At 46.8% G+C, this 18,163-nt stretch overlaps 2 protein-coding genes across 6 annotated transcripts in view; both read left to right on the forward strand.

Moving 5' to 3' along the window:
* Window positions 1–186: 186 nt before the first annotated feature.
* Window positions 187–12,656, forward strand: LOC311508239 (uncharacterized protein). Of its 2 annotated transcripts, XM_084572938.1 has the most exons (11): window positions 187–344; window positions 2,563–2,688; window positions 3,382–3,912; window positions 4,015–4,408; window positions 8,134–8,451; window positions 8,549–8,572; window positions 8,657–8,831; window positions 8,906–8,994; window positions 9,067–9,138; window positions 11,956–12,086; window positions 12,166–12,656. In XM_084572938.1, exons 2-11 carry the CDS (start codon window positions 2,571–2,573, stop codon window positions 12,327–12,329), a joined length of 2,016 nt encoding a protein of 671 aa, XP_084429064.1. In that variant the 5' UTR covers window positions 187–344; window positions 2,563–2,570; the 3' UTR covers window positions 12,330–12,656. The 2 variants fall into 2 exon arrangements, with proteins under 2 accessions (XP_084429064.1, XP_084429065.1); XM_084572939.1 differs by lacking the exon at window positions 3,382–3,912 and having other exon boundaries at window positions 189–344.
* Window positions 12,657–14,366: 1,710 nt separating this feature from the next.
* pisd (phosphatidylserine decarboxylase) overlaps window positions 14,367–18,163 on the forward strand; it is an 18,216-nt gene continuing 14,419 nt past the window's right edge. For 3 of the 4 annotated variants that reach the window (XM_084571993.1, XM_084571990.1, XM_084571991.1), the window contains exons 1-3: window positions 14,367–15,039; window positions 17,902–17,945; window positions 18,143–18,163. The exon at window positions 18,143–18,163 is cut by the window's right edge and continues 116 nt beyond it. Coding sequence is in view for 3 of the 4 variants with exons in the window: in XM_084571990.1 (XP_084428116.1) it covers window positions 14,930–15,039; window positions 17,902–17,945; window positions 18,143–18,163 (175 nt within the window). In the remaining variant the exon portion in view is untranslated. The remainder of the gene's footprint in view (window positions 15,040–17,901; window positions 17,946–18,142) is intronic. The other variant, XM_084571992.1, reaches the window with a different exon arrangement.

An 18,163-nucleotide genomic window follows, 5' to 3' on the forward strand; every position in this document is an offset into this window, starting at 1 on the left:
CACGCTGATCAGAGGTCAGTTTCAGGCAAGAGCTACACTCTGATTGGACGACAGCTGAGTTCACTCAATAAAACCTGATGAAACATTAACTGTTCACTGGACTTTAATTTGAAAATGCTCATCTTTCCCTCTCCGCGCTTCTGCAGCTAAGGCTCTTATTTTGAAAGCTTCGGCGGATGTTCCGTCGGTGGGACTTCCGCCAGCTTAACGCCGGTGTCGTGATAACAGACGCACCGATTTCTCTGGTCCTCCGGTCTGATTCGGCGGGTTTTGCCGGTACACGGCCTAAAATGAGAGCAAAGAAGACTTAACGGAGACCGAAGGACCCGCCGGGCTTCACCAAGGTAACACGAACCGTTCCATGTCCCGGTTTAACGGGTTCACACTCTCCAAAGCAGCTAACGGCAGCTAGCCGCTGCTAGCCGAGGCTAGCTCGATCCGTTTCCTTTTATCAAAGCTGATTTCATTCCCGCTCCCCGAGAGCTCATCTCCAGTAAACATCAACAAACACGAATAAACATTATAATGAACATTAATAAACAAGGTTCAGGAATGTTTCTGGGTTTCTTGGAGGAAATCTCGCGAGAAGTAGTGAAAGCAGCTGATCCCGATGTGAAGTCACGTCAGGGTTCTTTATTTATTTATTTATTTATTTATCAGTAAACACATATCCTGTGATATCTGTAAACACATTAACACACCAGGGGGGTATTCCAGGAAGCAGGTTTAACAAACACTGAGATAAAACTTAACCTCTGGGTTGTCTGAACCTGAGGCGACTAAACCCGAGCTGTCGGTTCCAAAACACCGGTTAGCAATCAGTTCAATCAACCCCGGCTTGTTTAACCTAGAGTTGTGCGCGATCACGGCGAAGTTATAAAGGCATCATCTATTGAGAGTCGAAACCATGAGTAAAAATGGCAAAGCGCAGAGCAGCCTATTTTTCTGAAGCGGAGCAGCAAGTTCTGCTCGAGGCGTACGAGGAGGAAAGAGCGATAATCACGAAAAAAGCAATAGGCTACTTGCGCGTCTGCCAAGGAACGAGATCTTGCTTGGCAGAGAATTGCCGACCGCGTAAATGCGTAAGTTTAGTAGGATATAGCACACTAATGTGTCAGAAGCACAATAATTCAGTAGATATTAGGCTACATATTAACTGCTTTGTATGAGACTTTCTTATACTATAGACGACCTTGTCATATATTGTATTATTTTTAATGAGATGTAACCCGACCGCCCTCAAGAGAACGTGGCCGCAGGTCAAAACAAAATATAAAAACATTGTCCAAGTTGGTAAGATATATCTGGGTGCATCATCTTAGACATCACTTATCCAGTATTATATTCTTGAATTGCCATATTGCAACAAGTTACATTAATTTCAAAGCCAATAGGAAGAAAGCAGAGGAGAGGAAGACCGGTTCTGGGCCAGCGGTGTCCCCCCTCACCCCTGTGGAGGAGTTGGCGATCAGTATCAATGGAGGGCGTCCGATGATGGAGGGGATTCCTGGGGGCACGTCATCGGAGCCCTCAACCTCCCAGGAGGAGCAAAATGAACAAGTGCAATGTATTTACCCTAATAGGCCTACGCCTAAATCACTTATGTCTAATTTGTGTAGCCTTGCATGTTCGAAAATGACCAATTTATAGCCAATATTACTGTTCATATAAATAATAGGAGGATGAATAGACATTATCAGCAGTCACGGAGGAATCGAGGTAAAGAAATGCTGTGCAGAGACTAGAGCATAGTTTCTTCATGTTTTCTGTCAGTGCATGAGAACACTGGATCAGAACATTTGCTCTATAATGAAGTGTTTTCTCTTTTCAGGCCATGAAACACGCAATGGGCAAATAAATGTGTGAAACAGTCTTACGTGCATTTATTTATTTATTTTTTGGTTGAAGTGATTGTGACAGATTTCATCACGCATTCTTTGACCATCTCTGATGTCAAGTTGCTGAATGTGTTCCTATCTGCTCCTCAATAGCAGGAACTAATTCATTGCGCAACGTTGCAATGTTGTGCAATAGGCTATCGCACGCGCAACAATTTCGATGAGCGAATCCACGATGCGTAACGTTCGAAATGTGGGGATGGAGAATGTTGTTTAAATATATTAAAGATTCCGCAGAAAAACAGTAGTGCTCTGGCAAAAACTCATTAGGAAAAGAAAGGATATCAAGTCGTGGTCTTATCACCCTCTCACGGTGAATAGCCCGAATGATTTGTGCTTCAATGTCAATTGGATCTTCCTCAAAAGGAAACGTCATTGTGTGACAAGTCTGGAAACAGCGGTCTGGCTGAACGTGCACCTAAATACCCGAACATAACCTGAACAAAACCTACCCCTACCAGGTTAAGTTCAGAGCCTATGTTACTATAGTTACTTACATAGCCTGATCATATTTGAGCGTTCTGGAACCGAAATCCCAGGTTTACCGCTAACTCTGGGTTTACATACGCAGAGTTAGCGGTAAACCTGCTTTCTGGAATACCCCCCTGGTGATTATGAATATTGATTACTCTCTCTCTCTCTCTCTCTCTCTCTCTCTCTCTAGTCTTGACGATGCTCTCTCGCCCTCCAATGGTGAACGAGACAGACTGCGGTGGGCGGGGCTTGTTGGAGGAGACTCCGCCCCCTGGACTGCTATTGGCTGCTGATGGCTACAACGTAACAGAAGCAGGTTTGTTTGTTTGTTGTTTTTATTTGTATCATGTTGATACGAAGGTAACGACTGTTCTCTCCTCCTCCTCCTCTTCCTCCTCCCCCTCCTCCTCATCATCATCTTCTTCCCCCTCCTCATCATCATCTTCTTCCTCCTCCTCATCATCATTTTCCTCCTCCTCCTCCTCATCATCATCTTCTTCCCCCTCCTCATCATCATCTTCTTCCTCCTCCTCATCATCATTTTCCTCCTCCTCCTCCTCATCATCATCTTCTTCCCCCTCCTCATCATCATCTTCTTCCCCCTCCTCATCATCATCTTCTTCCTCCTCCTCATCATCATTTCCTCCTCCTCCTCCTCATCATCATCTTCTTCCCCCTCCTCATCATCATCTTCTTCCTCCTCCTCATCATCATTTCCTCCTCCTCCTCCTCATCATCATCTTCTTCCCCCTCCTCATCATCATCTTCTTCCTCCTCCTCATCATCATTTTCCTCCTCCTCCTCCTCATCATCATCTTCTTCCCCCTCCTCATCATCATCTTCTTCCTCCTCCTCATCATCATTTTCCTCCTCCTCCTCCTCATCATCATCTTCTTCCCCCTCCTCATCATCATCTTCTTCCCCCTCCTCATCATCATCTTCTTCCTCCTCCTCATCATCATTTCCTCCTCCTCCTCCTCATCATCATCTTCTTCCTCTCCTCTTACAGTTTATTTTACTTCTAGTACTTCTGCCACTTCTTCCTCCCCTTCATCCCTCCCTCCTCCCTCCATCTCTTCCTCTCCTCCTCCTCCTCCTCCTCCTCCTCCTCCCTCCATCTCTTCCTCTCCTCCTCCTCCTCCTCCTCCTCCTTCTCCCTCCATCTCTTCCTCTCCTCCTCCTCCTCCTCCTCCTCCTCCCTCCATCTCTTCCTCTCCTCCTCTTCCTTCCATCTCTTCCTCTCCTGCTCCTCCTCCTCCTCCTCCTCCTCCCCCCTCCATCTCTTCCTCTCCTCCTCTTCCTCCTCCTCCTCCTCCTCCTCCTCCTCCCTGCTGCCCCTGCTCCACCCTCCTTCCTCGCCTCCTCTTGGCCCACCAGCTGGAGGTGCGGCGCCTCCTTCGAGGAGCTTTGTCCTCCCTTGGCCGTCGCCTGGACTCTCTGGAGAGGAGGAGCAGGATGACGCGTAGGAGGAGGAGCAGGTGGGAGGGAGGAGGAGGAGGAGGAGGAGGAGGAGGAGGAGGAGGAGGAGCCTGTTCTCCAGGTGAGTTTTTGAGAGGAAGTTGTTTTTTCAGATTAAACTTCAGATCAACTGATGCTGGCTCCTCCCCCTCCTCCCCCTCCTCCCCCTCCTCCTCCTCCTCAGGTACACCGGCCTTCACCTCCTCCTCCTCCTCCTCCTGCTGCCCCGCCCCCCTCCATGTCACATCCTCTTCTTCATCAGCGTTGGACAGAGAGGAGTCTCCTTCTCTTTCCTCCCACCTCACCCCGCCACAACAGAGGGTGAGGCCGGAGGAGGCAGAAGAGGAGGTGAGGAGGAGGAGGAAGAGGAGGAGGAAGAACCATACAGGAGGTGAAGCAGAGGAGGAGGAGGGAAGGTTTGTAGGGAGGATGGTGGTCTCCTTCAGAGGGGGAGGAGATGAGGTGCCACTCACTCTGCACAACTTCAACCACAGAAGAAGAGAGGAGGGAGGAACGAGCCAATCAGAGAAGAGCGTCATCAGGAAGAACGGTTACCGAGCGCCACACCTGCTGCACAGGTGAGGGGGGGGGGGGGGGGGGGGGAGAGAGGGGGAGAGAGAGAGAGAGAGGTAGAACCCGTATTAAAGGTTAGAACATATCACGTCTTTCTAACATCCGCCTAAAATCCATCCACACTAACCAAATAAAACAGGACGTGCTTCCTGTCCAGTCCTGTCCAGTTCTGTCCAGCTCTGTCCAGTCCTGTCCAGTTCTGTCCAGTTCTGTCCAGTTCTGTCCATCTCTGTCCAGTCCTGTCCATCTCTGTCCAGTTCTGTCCAGCTCTGTCCAGTCCTGTCCAGCTCTGTCCATCTCTGTCCAGTCCTGTCCAGTTCTGTCCAGTTCTGTCCATCTCTGTCCAGTCCTGTCCATCTCTGTCCAGTCCTGTCCAGTTCTGTCCAGTTCTGTCCATCTCTGTCCAGTCCTGTCCATCTCTGTCCAGTTCTGTCCAGCTCTTTCCAGTCCTGTCCAGCTCTGTCCAGCTCTGTCCAGTCCTGTCCAGTTCTGTCCAGTTCTGTCCATCTCTGTCCAGTCCTGTCCAGCTCTGTCCAGTTCTGTCCAGCTCTGTCCAGTCCTGTCCAGCTCTGTCCAGTTCTGTCCTCTACTTTATGTCTTCTACAGTAAATGGACATTTTTGTAAAAGTTCCCTCTTAGAGACATCAGACTTTTTAAAACCAGTTCTTGACCACGTCACATTAAAACAACTACAAACTATTTCTAGTGTTAAAAATGTCTTGCAGTCGGTCTCTGTTTGTCCACTGGAAGGACAGTGACTGGACATGGACATAAATGCTCCACCGTAGATCTGCAGGTCTTTTGTTCAGAGCTGGTTTCTAGAAAACCTTCCACTCTGGTCTCACTCCTCCGTCCATGTCCAGCTTCTTCCTCCGTCCATGTCCAGCTTCATGTCCAGCTTCTTCCTCCGTCCATGTCCAGCTTCATGTCCAGCTTCTTCCTCCGTCCGTGTCCAGCTTCTTCCTCCGTCCATGTCCAGCTTCGTCCATGTCCAGCTTCTTCCTCTGTCCATGTCCAGCTTCATGTCCAGCTTCATGTCCAGCTTCGTCCATGTCCAGCTTCGTCCATGTCCAGCTTCTTCCTCTGTCCATGTCCAGCTTCATGTCCAGCTTCATGTCCAGCTTCTTCCTCCGTCCATGTCCAGCTTCATGTCCAGCTTCATGTCCAGCTTCATGTCCAGCTTCTTCCTCCGTCCATGTCCAGCTTCATGTCCAGCTTCATGTCCAGCTTCTTCCTCCGTCCATGTCCAGCTTCTTCCTCCGTCCATGTCCAGCTTCTTCCTCCGTCCATGTCCAGCTTCATGTCCAGCTTCATGTCCAGCTTCTTCCTCCGTCCATGTCCAGCTTCTTCCTCCGTCCATGTCCAGCTTCATGTCCAGCTTCTTCCTCCGTCCATGTCCAGCTTCATGTCCAGCTTCTTCCTCCACACCGTGTCCTCTCCATCAGCCAGTTAACATCTGTTCAGCACCACTTCCTCTCTCACACTGAGGCTGAAGAGTCGTCCTCCCTCAACAAACCCAGCTCAGGAAAGACCTCGTCCTCATCAGGAGTTTCCACCCCATCCTTGTTCTCCTGTAGCATCTCCTGTTGCTCCTCTGTTCGTCTCTTTATCCACAGTTTTAAAAAGTTCTTAATGTCAAGACTCCACAGAAACTCAGCATCCTGGAGAGACCAGGTGTGGTGGTGTCCTCTGTGTCCACCCTGGCTCCTTTGATGAGACGCTCTTCTAGGAGACAGTGAAGAGAACTTGTCTGCTCAAGTTTCTTCCGGGAAACAAATCTCCACGTTTTAAAAAGTGCTTGATAAAAAGGGTAAAGGAGACAAACTTCCAATCTTCAGATCCATTAAAACCAGAGCAGTGTCCAGCCCCAGTCCTTCTGTCTTTCTTAAAATGCAGTTTGACACGTCTCTCCAGACCAGATCTTTTGGGCCTATGAGGTATTTCTGTAAAAACTTTCGTCTGAATGTTGTAAAGCTGCTCTGTGTACGAGACCATGTCCTCCCTCACATTTTGATAAGAACAAGACACTCTGAGGCGTCCAGTGTAACTTGTCCCAGAAAACACCAACAAGAACAGCTCGTAGCTTCGCTGTTGGACCTTATGTTCTCACATAATGACAACAAAGGGTTCTTGATTCTTGATTAGGTGGCTCTAAAACAGCTAGCCGGTCCCAGGTTAACCAGGTCATTAATAATTAACACTCTACCTCTAAAAGATCATTTTGGTTTCAACCAATTCCATTCATTTAATTTAGCTTTTATCTTTTCTATAACACCATCCCAGTTTTTCTGCACCATGTTCTTGTCTCCCAGAAACACTCCAAGATATTTATAACCATCTTTTTTCCACTTAAGATCTAGCAGAACAAGTATAGAGACAAGTCCACTGTCTGAAGCCATGAGGAGATCATTGGTAACTTTAACCAGAGCTGTTTCTGTACTATGATGAACTCTAAAACCTGACTGAAACTCTTCAAACAGACCATTCTTGTTTAAGTGGTCACACAACTGATTAGCAACAACTTTTTCTAGAATTTTGGAAATAAAAGGAAGGTTGGAGATTGGTCTATAGTTGGCTAAAACATCTGGATCTAGAGTGGCTTTCTTGAGTAAGGGCTTAATTACAGCAATCTTAAAAGACTGAGGCACATATCCTGTTAATAAAGATAAATTTATCTGGTTCAATATGGAGGTGTTAATTAATGGAAAAACTTCTTTGAGCAATTTAGTTGGGATTGGATCTAGAAGACAGGTTGATGGTTTAGATGCTGTAATTGTTGAAGAGAGCTCAAGAAGATCTACTGGGGAGAAGGATTCCAGATATTGATAAGGTCTTACAAAAGTTTCTAATGTCACTGTACTTGCATCTTTAACAGCTGTTGGAAGGATGCCTTGAATATTTTCTCTAATGCCGACAATTTTATTAGTAAAGAAGCTGATGAAGTCATTACTACTGAGGGCTAAAGGAATAGATGGCTCAACAGAGCTGTGGCTCTTTGTCAGCCTGGCTACAGTGCTGAAAAGAAATCTGGGGTTGTTCTTGTTTTCTTCTATTAATGATGAATAATATGCTGTTCTAATACTACTGAGAGCTTTTTTATAAGTTGTTAAACTATCTTTCCAGGCTATGCGAGCTTCTTCAGAATTAGTGGAATGCCAAATTCTTTCTAGCTTTCAGACTGTCTGCTTTGAACAGCGCAACTGTGAATTATACCATGGAGCTAGCCTCCTCCTATTTATGACCTTCTTTTTCAGAGGAGCAACTAAGTTTAAAGTTGAACTAAGCGATGCTGCAGTGCCATCGACAAAATAATCTATTAGTGCAGGGGTTAAATTGTGGTTGCTGTCGTCCACAACATTGGTACATGGCACTGAGGTAAATAAAGAAGGAATTAATTCTTTATATCTAGTTACAGCATCATTAGATAAACATCTACTGTAATGAAATGTCTTTTGATCAGACAGAAGAGGGTTATGAGTAAATACTGTTCAACCTTCAGTTTCTATGTTAGGACAAGATCTAAGGTGTGATTAAAACTGTGAGTTGATCCGTTTACATTCTGAGAAAAGACGATTGAATCTAATAATGATGTAAATGAAGAGCTAAGGCTGTCACTGACAACATCAACATGGATGTTAAAGTCACCTACTATAATGACTTGATCTGTTCTAAGAACTAAATCACATAAAAACTATAATCTGGATGTTTTTCTGTTTTCTTCCATGTCCAGTTCCTCTTCCCACAATGCTTTGCAGCTCCTTGAGTCAGTGCAGAGTTTTCAGACCAACAGCCAATCAGAAGTCTTCAGCGGCTCTTCCTGCCACTGGCGTTTTTCTGGCGTCGCCCCTCCCCCCCTCCTCTCCTCCAATCACGCTGCTTTCCACCCGTGGCTCGGCTCCTCCTTGTCCTTTAGCCCCGCCCCCATACTGCGCCTGTCAGTGGTTGCCATGGAGATGGTGTTGGATTCAGTGAGGGGCGGAGCTTGTTGGAGTCCCCTGCGGCCCCTGAAGGACTGGACGGCCCCGCCCAGTCTAAGCAGCGACCACTGGTTGGTGGAATTTAAATGAAGCTCCTCATTACCATGACGATCTAACTACACGCGTGACATTAACGTGTTCTCATGTTCTCATGTTCTGTCATCACAGTTATGTACGACCACCTGCACTGAGGTAACGCGCCTTTATTCTCTAAATGTTTAATTATTTTAAATCATTTATTTTTTTAAACTCTTTTATTCTTTAACTTTGTTGCAGCTCTGCCTTTTACACCAAGCGACAGCAGAAGCAGCGGGCCAATCACAGCCCTCGACAACGCCTTCCCTGGAGACGCCCCTTGGCCCTCCCAGCAAGTTCAGCCAATGAGCTGTCAGGTCGTCTGCCTGCCGGCCAATCAGCAGCAGGTTCAGAGTTCCTCAGCAGTATCAGAGAGGTTTGTGTTTCCTCTGTCGTCCACTACTTCTTTTTGTCCAGTATCAACCTGACCGAGCTCTGACCTCATCCCAGGGTGGAAAACGGGTGTCGCAGATCCGAATCCGCCGGGCGTCACCGCGAGAAACGCCGCTCACGCCGATGGGGCTGCCAAAGATCAAAAGGTGAGGAGGAGGCGGCAACAGAAAATCAGATGTGAATGTTTTCAAACGTTTCAATGCTTCAACGTTTTTCAGGCTCAAGAAGAAGGAGTTCAGTCTGGAGGAGATTTACACCAACAAGAACTACAAATCCCCCACATCCAACAGGTAAGGACTACAAATCCCACACATCCAACAGGTAAAGACTACAAATCCCACATCCAACAGGTAAGGACTGCAGGAGTTCTGTTCTCAGCAACGGTGATAATAATGTAGCTGGAGAAAAGGAGAGCAGTGAAACATGGATACCTGAAGAACACCTGGACTTAGGGTTAGCGTTAGCAAAAAAGCTAACGTGATCCTGCATGTTCCCCTTACACACTGATTCAGCACAAACTTAGAGCAGAACCAGAACCAGAACCAGAACTAGAAACAGGACCAGAACTAGAAACAGGACCAGAACCAGAACTAGAAACAGGACCAGAACCAGAACCAGAAACAGGACCAGGACCAGAACTAGAAACAGGACCAGAACCAGAAATAGAAACAGGACCAGAACTAGAAACAGGACCAGGACCAGAACTAGAAACAGGACCAGAACCAGAAATAGAAACAGGACCAGAACTAGAAACAGGACCAGGACCAGAACTAGAAACAGGACCAGAACTAGAAACAGGACCAGAACCAGAACTAGAAACAGGACCAGAACTAGAAACAGGACCAGAACCAGAAATAGAAACAGGACCAGAACTAGAAACAGGACCAGGACCAGAACTAGAAACAGGACCAGAACTAGAAACAGGACCAGAACCAGAACTAGAAACAGGACCAGAACTAGAACGAGAAACAGGACCAGAACTAGAAACAGGACCAGAACCAGAACTAGAAACAGGACCAGAACTAGAAATAGAAACAGAACCAGAACTAGAACTAGAAACAGGACCAGAACCAGAACCAGAAATAGAAATAGAAACAGGACCAGAACCAGAACTAGAAACAGGACCAGAACCAGAACTAGAAACAGGACCAGAACCAGAACCAGAAATAGAAATAGAAACAGGACCAGAACTAGAAACAGGACGAGAACTAGAAACAGGACGAGAACCAGAACTAGAAACAGGACCAGAACCAGAACTAGAAACAGGACCAGAACTAGAAACAGGACCAGGACTAGAAACAGGACCAGAAATAGAAACAGGACCAGAACCAGAACTAGAAACAGGACCAGAACTAGAAACAGGACCTAGAAACAGGGCCAGAACCAGAACTAGAAACAGGGCCAGAACCAGAACTAGAAACAGGACCAGAACCAGAACTAGAAACAGGACCAGAACTACAAAACAGGACCAGAACCAGAACTAGAAACAGGACCAGAACTAGAAACAGGGCCAGGACTAGAAACAGGACCAGAAATAGAAACAGGACCAGAACCAGAACTAGAAACAGGACCAGAACTAGAAACAGGACCAGAACTACAAAACAGGTCCAGAACCAGAACTAGAAACAGGACCTAGAAACAGGGCCAGAACCAGAACCTAGAAACAGGACCAGAAATAGAAACAGGACCAGAACCAGAACTAGAAACAGGACCAGAACTAGAAACAGGACCTAAAAAACAGGGCCAGAACCAGAACCTAGAAACAGGACCAGAACTAGAAACAGGGCCAGAACTAGAAACAGGACCAGGACCAGAACCAGAAACAGGGCCAGAACCAGAAACAGGGCCAGAACCAGAAATAGAAACAGGACCAGAACCAGAAACAGGACCAGAACCAGAAATAGAAACAGAAACAGGACCAGAAATAGAAACAGGACCAGAACCAGAACTAGAAACAGGACCAGAACTAGAAACAGGGCCAGAACTAGAAACAGGACCAGGACCAGAACCAGAAACAGGGCCAGAACCAGAAACAGGGCCAGAACCAGAAATAGAAACAGGACCAGAACCAGAAACAGGACCAGAACCAGAAACAGGACCAGAACCAGAAACAGGGCCAGAACCAGAACTAGAAACAGGACCAGAACTAGAAACAGGACCAGAACCAGAAATAGAAACAGAAACAGGACCAGAAATAGAAACAGGACCAGAACCAGAAACAGGGCCAGAACCAGAACTAGAAACAGGACCAGGACCAGAACTAGAAACAGGACCAGAACCAGAAACAGGACCAGGACCAGGACCAGAACTAGAAACAGGACCAGGACCAGAACTAGAAACAGGACCAGAACCCAGGCTAGAATATAACTTCCTCTCAACACCTGTGAATCCAGGTAAACAGGAAGTGGTTAAATGGACCAATAATAATAATAATAATAATAATAAATTTTATTTATAAAGCACTTTACATCAAAGATCTCAAAGTGCTACAGGTTAAAAAGAAGAAGAAAAAGGTTTAAAAAACACATCTAAAGGGGACCAAAAGCTTTGCTAAAAAGAAATGTCTTAAGACCTTTTTTAGAACAGTCAGTGGATTGTGGTGCCCTCAAGGTGTCAGGGAGGGCATTCCACAGACGTGGGGCAGCAGCACAGAAGGCCCTATCTCCCATGGTCCTCCGTCTGGTTCTGGGTATGTGGAGGAGGTTTGAGTGTGTGGAGCGGAGGGAGCGTGTTGTGTTTTGTGGATTGATAATGTCTTTGAGATAGGGGGGTGCGTGTCCATGGATGCATTGGTGAGTGAGGAGGGAAACCTTGTACTCAGTCCTGGTGGAGACGGGAAGCCAGTGGAGTGAGTGGAGAATGGGGGTAATGTGCTCATGTTTCCGCACTCTCATCAGGATCCTGGCTGCAGAGTTTTGGATGTACTGAAGCCTCTGCAGACTCTTGCTAGGAATCCCGATGAGAAGTGCGTTACAGTAGTCCAGTCTGGAGGAGACAAAAGCATGAACCAGCTTTTCAGCATCTGAGAGGGAGAGAAAGGGGCGGAGTTTGGAAATGTTACGGAGGTGGTAGAAGGAGGTCTTGCAATAGCTGCGTTTGTCCTTCAGGAGTTTGGAGACAATCTTTGAGGAGCCTCGGGAGAAAGACGGGACGCTGCTCCTGATAGGTCAGCAGAGGAGGCGCAGGCTCCTCCTCTTCCCCGATTTCACTCAGCCCAGGAAGAGGAAGAGACCACAAGGTACACTGGGAAATGTAGTTCACACGGGCAGATAGAGTTTGGAGCAAGCTGTCATCTTCTACTGGGTCTCTGTGTTTAGGGTTGGGACTTCCTGTTGCCATGGTACCCAGGAAACGCACGGCGGCCCGGCGGCATTGCCATGGCAACGGCTGTGGTGATGATGAGGCGGATCTGGACGTGATGCTAGTGGAGCGACTGAGTGCGCTCGAAGACTTTCTGACACGACAGGGCTTGGATGTGTGAGCGGTGATGTCACTTCCTGTCAGCTGACTAAAGGCCAAACCAACAGAGCTGCTAGATTCCTGCTAAGACTGCGTTACTATGGTAACGAGGTCATAAGCTGGTTGATGTGGCAGGTCATTGTTTTTATTTTTTACAGGTTGAAATGAGAATATTTAAAATATAAAAACAGCTTTTACACTAACACACACACACACACACACACACACACACACACACACACACACACACACTATACACTATTGCGTGTGAGTTTTTAATGTGTAATTTATATTTCTGCGGAGAACGTCTATTTTTGGAACAAATAAAGTTTGTCTCTGTTGTTTTCTGCTCAAAGTTTATTTCTGTTGTTTCTGGGGGGGGGGCATTGATCGGAGCAGCAGAAAGATTTCGGGCATAACTCTAACGATGTTCACCAGAGAAACTTAACGAGAACATGTCAGAGATACGGCTACAACTCTCAGAGAGTGATTCATGTTTCACATCCTTAGAGGAAATGGAGTTAGAGATGTTCATGAGTTAGACTGTGATAGAAGATGGAAGAACAACCAGATATGATTATGATGATTATCCCAGAAGTGTAACTGCGTCAGACCACAAGAGCTGTGATTGGTCCACTTGGTAGCAGCATGTTTCCACTTCAGTATTTACGGCTGCTTCTCCATCTCCGTAAATTTCTAATTGATGTTGTGGAACAGATGGAGGAACATTAACTGAGGAGGTCCAGAGAGACAAACATTTGTATGACTCGTCTTTTAAGTCTCTGTTGTTGAAAGTGAAGCAGGAAGTAAAAATGAACCCGACTGGTAAAAAAGACACAGCACCCACTAGTGTTTGGGTGAAGCCAGACTGATAAGAGAAACCTTTATTAGTCCAGCAATGGGGAAATTACAGTTCACAACAGCTTACAGAAAATGCAGCTACAAGTAGAAATGACTTGTAGCTGCTTAGGTTACGTACAATAATACGTAGGCTACGCCACCCATGTCCCACGGAGGTGTAAATGCACTTGAGACTAAAAGAGGGACTGAGGTGAAGAATAGGGTTAGAGGGTTGGGGTTAGGACTGTCTGCTGTCATGGGGGGTTGGGGTTAGGACTGTCTGCTGTCATGGGGGGTTGGGGTTAGGACTGTCTGCTGTCATGGGGGGTTGGGGTTAGGACTGTCTGCTGTCATGGGGGGTTGGGGTTAGGACTGTCTGCTGTCATGGGGGGTTGGGGTTAGGACTGTGCTGTCATGGATCATGAACCAGCTGATGGCAGACCACAGCATCACTCACAAGAGCTCACCTATAGTTGGATGCATCAGCGCTAGAGAGGAGACCGTGGAGGGGAACCCAGTAAAAAACAAGTCACATGGTGTAAGCAGAACCTCTGTGGACGTATGTGGGGTCTCTGTGGACATATGTGGGGTCTCTGTGGACGTATGTGGGGTCTCTGTGGACGTATGTTGGGTTTTCTGTGGACATATGTGGGGTCTCTGTGGACGTATGTGGGGTCTCTGTGGACGTATGTGGGGTCTCTGTGGACGTATGTTGGGTTTTCTGTGGACATATGTGGGGTCTCTGTGGACGTATGTGGGGTCTCTGTGGACGTATGTTGGGTTTTCTGTGGACATATGTGGGGTCTCTGTGGACGTATGTGGGGTCTCTGTGGACATATGTGGGGTCTCTGTGGACGTATGTTGGGTCTCTGGACATATGTGGGGTCTCTGTGGACGTATGTGGGGTCTCTGTGGACGTATGTGGGGTCTCTGTGGACGTATGTGGGGTCTCTGTGGACGTATGTGGGGTCTCTGTGGACATATGTGGGGTCTCTGTGGACGTATGTGGGGTCTCTGTGGACGTATGTTGGGTCTCTGTGGACGTATGTTGGGTCTCTGTGGACATATGTGGGGTCTCTGTGGACGTATGTGGGGTCTCTGTGGACGTATGTGGGGTCTCTGTGGACATATGTGGGGTCTCTGGATAGACTAGAGTAAGAACTCTGAAGCAGTCTACAGGAGGGTTAGAGCCGCTTCTATTTCATCTGCAGGATGATGCTGAGGACGTTCTATGAGTCTGATGCTGAGGACGTTCTATGAGTCTGATGCTGAGGACGTTCTATGAGTCTGATGCTGAGGACGTTCTATGATTCTGATGCTGAGGACGTTCTATGAGTCTGATGCTGAGGACGTTCTATGATTCTGATGCTGAGGACGTTCTATGAGTCTGATGCTGAGGACGTTCTATGAGTCTGATGCTGAGGACATTCTAGTTCTGCTGGTTCTGTGACTCAGTGACTGTAGATGTACATCTCTGAGTTCTACAAAGCGTTTGGTGACTATTATTAAATGTCAAAATATTAGGAACACGTGTCAGTTCAATACAAAGTGTTTTCACTGGTCGACCGAGTGGCCACCTGGTGCAGCGTTAACATGACGCCCTCCAGTAGGTGGCAGTGATGCTCATGACGTCGTTTGATAGTTGCCTTAATGATCACGAGGAAGAATGACGTCACACGTCACTTACGCAAATACAACATGGCGGCGGCCGCGCGGACGGTGTTGAGCCGAACGACGTGGAGCAGCCGCAGGTATGTACCTGGTCCGTGACGTGTGTCCTTCATGTCCGCGTGGCCCCACATACCGTGTCAGCGCGTGGGCTCCGATCCAGACTCGGGTTTAACAACAACAGGGTCGAGACGGATGCGCTATTCTGTACCTGGAACAACAGCGTACGTGATTACGTCACTAGCGCCGACGTTAATTTGTTATGTGATTATAGGATCAGCTGATTTATTAAAACGATTGATAATCATTCTAGTCCAGAGGTGGTTCTGGTATAGAATAGGTTTTAACCCAGGTAAAGTTCTAGGCCAGAGCTGGTTGTCCTCTAGAGCTGGTTCTGGTCCAGAGGTGGTTCTGGTCCAGAGGTGGTTCTGGTGCAGAGGTGGTTCTAGTCCAGAGGTGGTTCTAGTATAGAATAGGTTTTAACACAGATATGGTTCTAGGCCAGAGCTGGTTGTCCTCAAGAGCTGGTTGCGGTCCAGAGATGGTTCTGGTCCAGAGGTGGTTCTGGTATAGAATAGGTTTTAACCCAGGTAAAGTTCTAGGCCAGAGCTGGTTGTCCTCTAGAGCTGGTTCTGGTCCAGAGGTGGTTCTAGTCTAGAGTAGGTTCTAATCCAGAAAAAGTTTAAGGATTCTGGCCACATTGAGCATCACGTGAGTAAGCGTATTGCGTCATTTCCTGCTTCTGCACCGTGTGGTATTGCTGTTTACAGAGTGTTAGCGTCACTCAAATTCCAAAAAACGTTCTGTTTATTGCGGGGAATTCTTACGCATCTTCAACCACCTGTCCTCTATAGCTACTTTTTGAACCACACACACTCTCTCTTCTAATCAACTTTGTCTGCTAACGTTAGCGAATTAACCATGGCTTCTCCCTCTGCTTCCTCTTCTCTCTCCTGCATCTCGTGCCACATGTTTAGTTACTCCTCTGCCTCCTTTAGTGGTAATGGTATGTGTAACAAATGTAGTTTATTCGTAGCACTGGAGGCGAGGCTTTCCGAATTGGAAGCACGGTTCCGCACCATTGAAAAACAACCAGCAGCTAGCCAGGGCCCTGTAGCCGGTGCGGACCAACCAAGAGTAGCTCCTGTTAGCATAGCTCCAGTTAGCTGTCCCCCGACAGCTCCCGAGCAGCCGGGAAACCAGGGCGGCTGGGTGACGGTTCGAAGGAAGCATAGTCCCACAAGGCCCGTGGAGCACCACCAACCCCTTCACGTCTCCAACCGATTTTCCCCACCCAGCGACACACCCGCTGAGAAACCAACTCTGGTGATTGGCGACTCTATTTTGCGGAACGTGAAGATAGAGAAACCAGCGACCATAGTTAGATGCATTCCAGGGGCCAGAGCGGGCGACACTAAATCTTACCTTAAACTGCTGGCTAAGGCTAAGGTTAAATACAGTAAAATTGTTATTCACGTCGGCAGTAACGACACCCGGTTACGTCAGTCGGAGGTCACAAAACTTAATGTGGAATCGGTGTGTAAGTTTGCTAAAACTATGTCGGACTCCGTAGTTTTCTCTGGTCCCCTGCCCAACCTGACCAATGAGGACATGTTTAGTCGCACGTCGTCATTCCACCGCTGGTTATCTAGGTGGTGTCCAGAAAACAACGTGGCCTTCATTGACAATTGGCACACTTTCTGGGGAAAGCCTGGTCTGATTAGGCGAGATGGCATCCACCCAACTTTAGCGGGTGCTGCTCTCATCTCTAGGAATATGGCCGATTTTATTAACCCCCCGAAACCATGACAACCCAGAGTTCAGACCAGGAGGCGGAGTTGTAGTCTTACACACTTCTCTGCTGCTTCTCTAGGACTGTCTCACACCCTAAACTCTATCAATAGATGTTCTGTCTGCTCCCAGATTATTTAAACCAATAAATAACAAAAGAGGAGTTTCTCATAGGAACCTTATTCAAATCAGTACAAGTTCATTGGTAGAACACAAGAATAGGAAAATTAAATGTGGTCTTTTAAATGTCAGATCTCTCTCATCTAAATCTCTTTTAGTGAATGATCTGATAACTGATCATCAGATTGATCTGTTTAGTTTGACTGAAACATGGCTACAGGATGATGAACATGTTAGTTTAAATGAGTCTACTCCACCCAGTCATAGTAATTATCATATTCCTAGAAGCACAGGTAGAGGAGGAGGAGTGGCAGCAATCTTCCACTCTGATTTATCTATTAATCCTAGACCTAAGGAGAGCTTTAATTCATTTGAAAGTCTTACTCTTAGTCTTCCCCATCCAGACCAGAAAATACAAAAACCAATTCTTTTTGTTGTGGTGTATCGCCCACCTGCTCCTTATTCTGAGTTTTTAGCTGAATTCTCTGAGTTTTTATGTGATTTAGTTCTTAGAACAGATAAAGTCATTATAGTAGGTGACTTTAACATCCATGCTGATGTTGTCAGTGACAGCCTTAGCTCCTCATTTACATCATTATTAGATTCAATTGGCTTTTCTCAGAACGTAAACGGATCAACTCACAGTTTTAATCACACCTTAGATCTTGTCCTAACATATGGCATAGAAACTGAAGGTTTAATAGTATTTACTCATAACCCTCTTTTGTCTGATCATTTCCTCATAACCTTTGAATTTGCAATAATGGATTACACAGGAACTGAAAAGACATTTCATTACAGTAGATGTTTGTCTGATGATGCTGTAACTAGATATAAAGAATTAATTCCTTCTTTATTTACCTCAGTGCCATGTACCAATGTTGTGGACGACAGCAACCACAATTTAACCCCTGCACTAATAGATTATTTTGTCGATGGCACTGCAGCATCGCTTAGTTCAACTTTCGGTTCTTGTCCAGAGGAGGTTCTGGTCCAGAGGAGGTTCTGGTCCAGAGGAGGTCCTGGTGTAGAGCTAGTTCTGGTGTAGAGCTAGTTCTAGTCCATAGGTGGTTCTGGTCCAGAGGAGGTCCAGGTCCAGACTGTGTTGCTGCGGTAACTGAGTGAAGGTCTCTGTTTACCTTTAAATCAGCTGATGTTTTATTTCTTGTTTTCAGAGTTTTCTCTCTGAACTGGAACCAACAGAGGAATCTGAACACTGGTGAGTTCCTGCACCTCCTTCTTTTCCTCTCCTCCTCACCCCCTCCTCTTCCTCGCCTCTTCTCCTCCTCCTCGCCCCCTCCTCTTCCTCGCCCCCTCCTCTTCCTCGCCTCTTCTCCTCATTCTCGCCTCCACCTCCTCTCCTGTTGTTGACGATGATGTCACATCTTTGGACCAATGAGCTCCTTTTGTCTTCAGGTCGTGGCTTCCTGCCCCGCC

This window comes from Chelon labrosus (assembly GCF_963514085.1).
Source record: "Chelon labrosus genome assembly, chromosome: 22".
Classification (NCBI taxonomy): Eukaryota; Metazoa; Chordata; class Actinopteri; order Mugiliformes; family Mugilidae; genus Chelon; species Chelon labrosus.

Coding starts and splice junctions, on each gene's coding strand:
- LOC311508239 (XM_084572938.1), top strand. CDS start 2,571: ATGCTCTCTCGCCCTCCAATGGTGAACGAGACAGACTGCGGTGGGCGG. Junction 2,689..3,381: donor CTACAACGTAACAGAAGCAG/GTTTGTTTGTTT, acceptor CTCCTCTTACAG/TTTATTTTACTTCTAGTACT. Junction 8,995..9,066: donor GGGCTGCCAAAGATCAAAAG/GTGAGGAGGAGG, acceptor AACGTTTTTCAG/GCTCAAGAAGAAGGAGTTCA.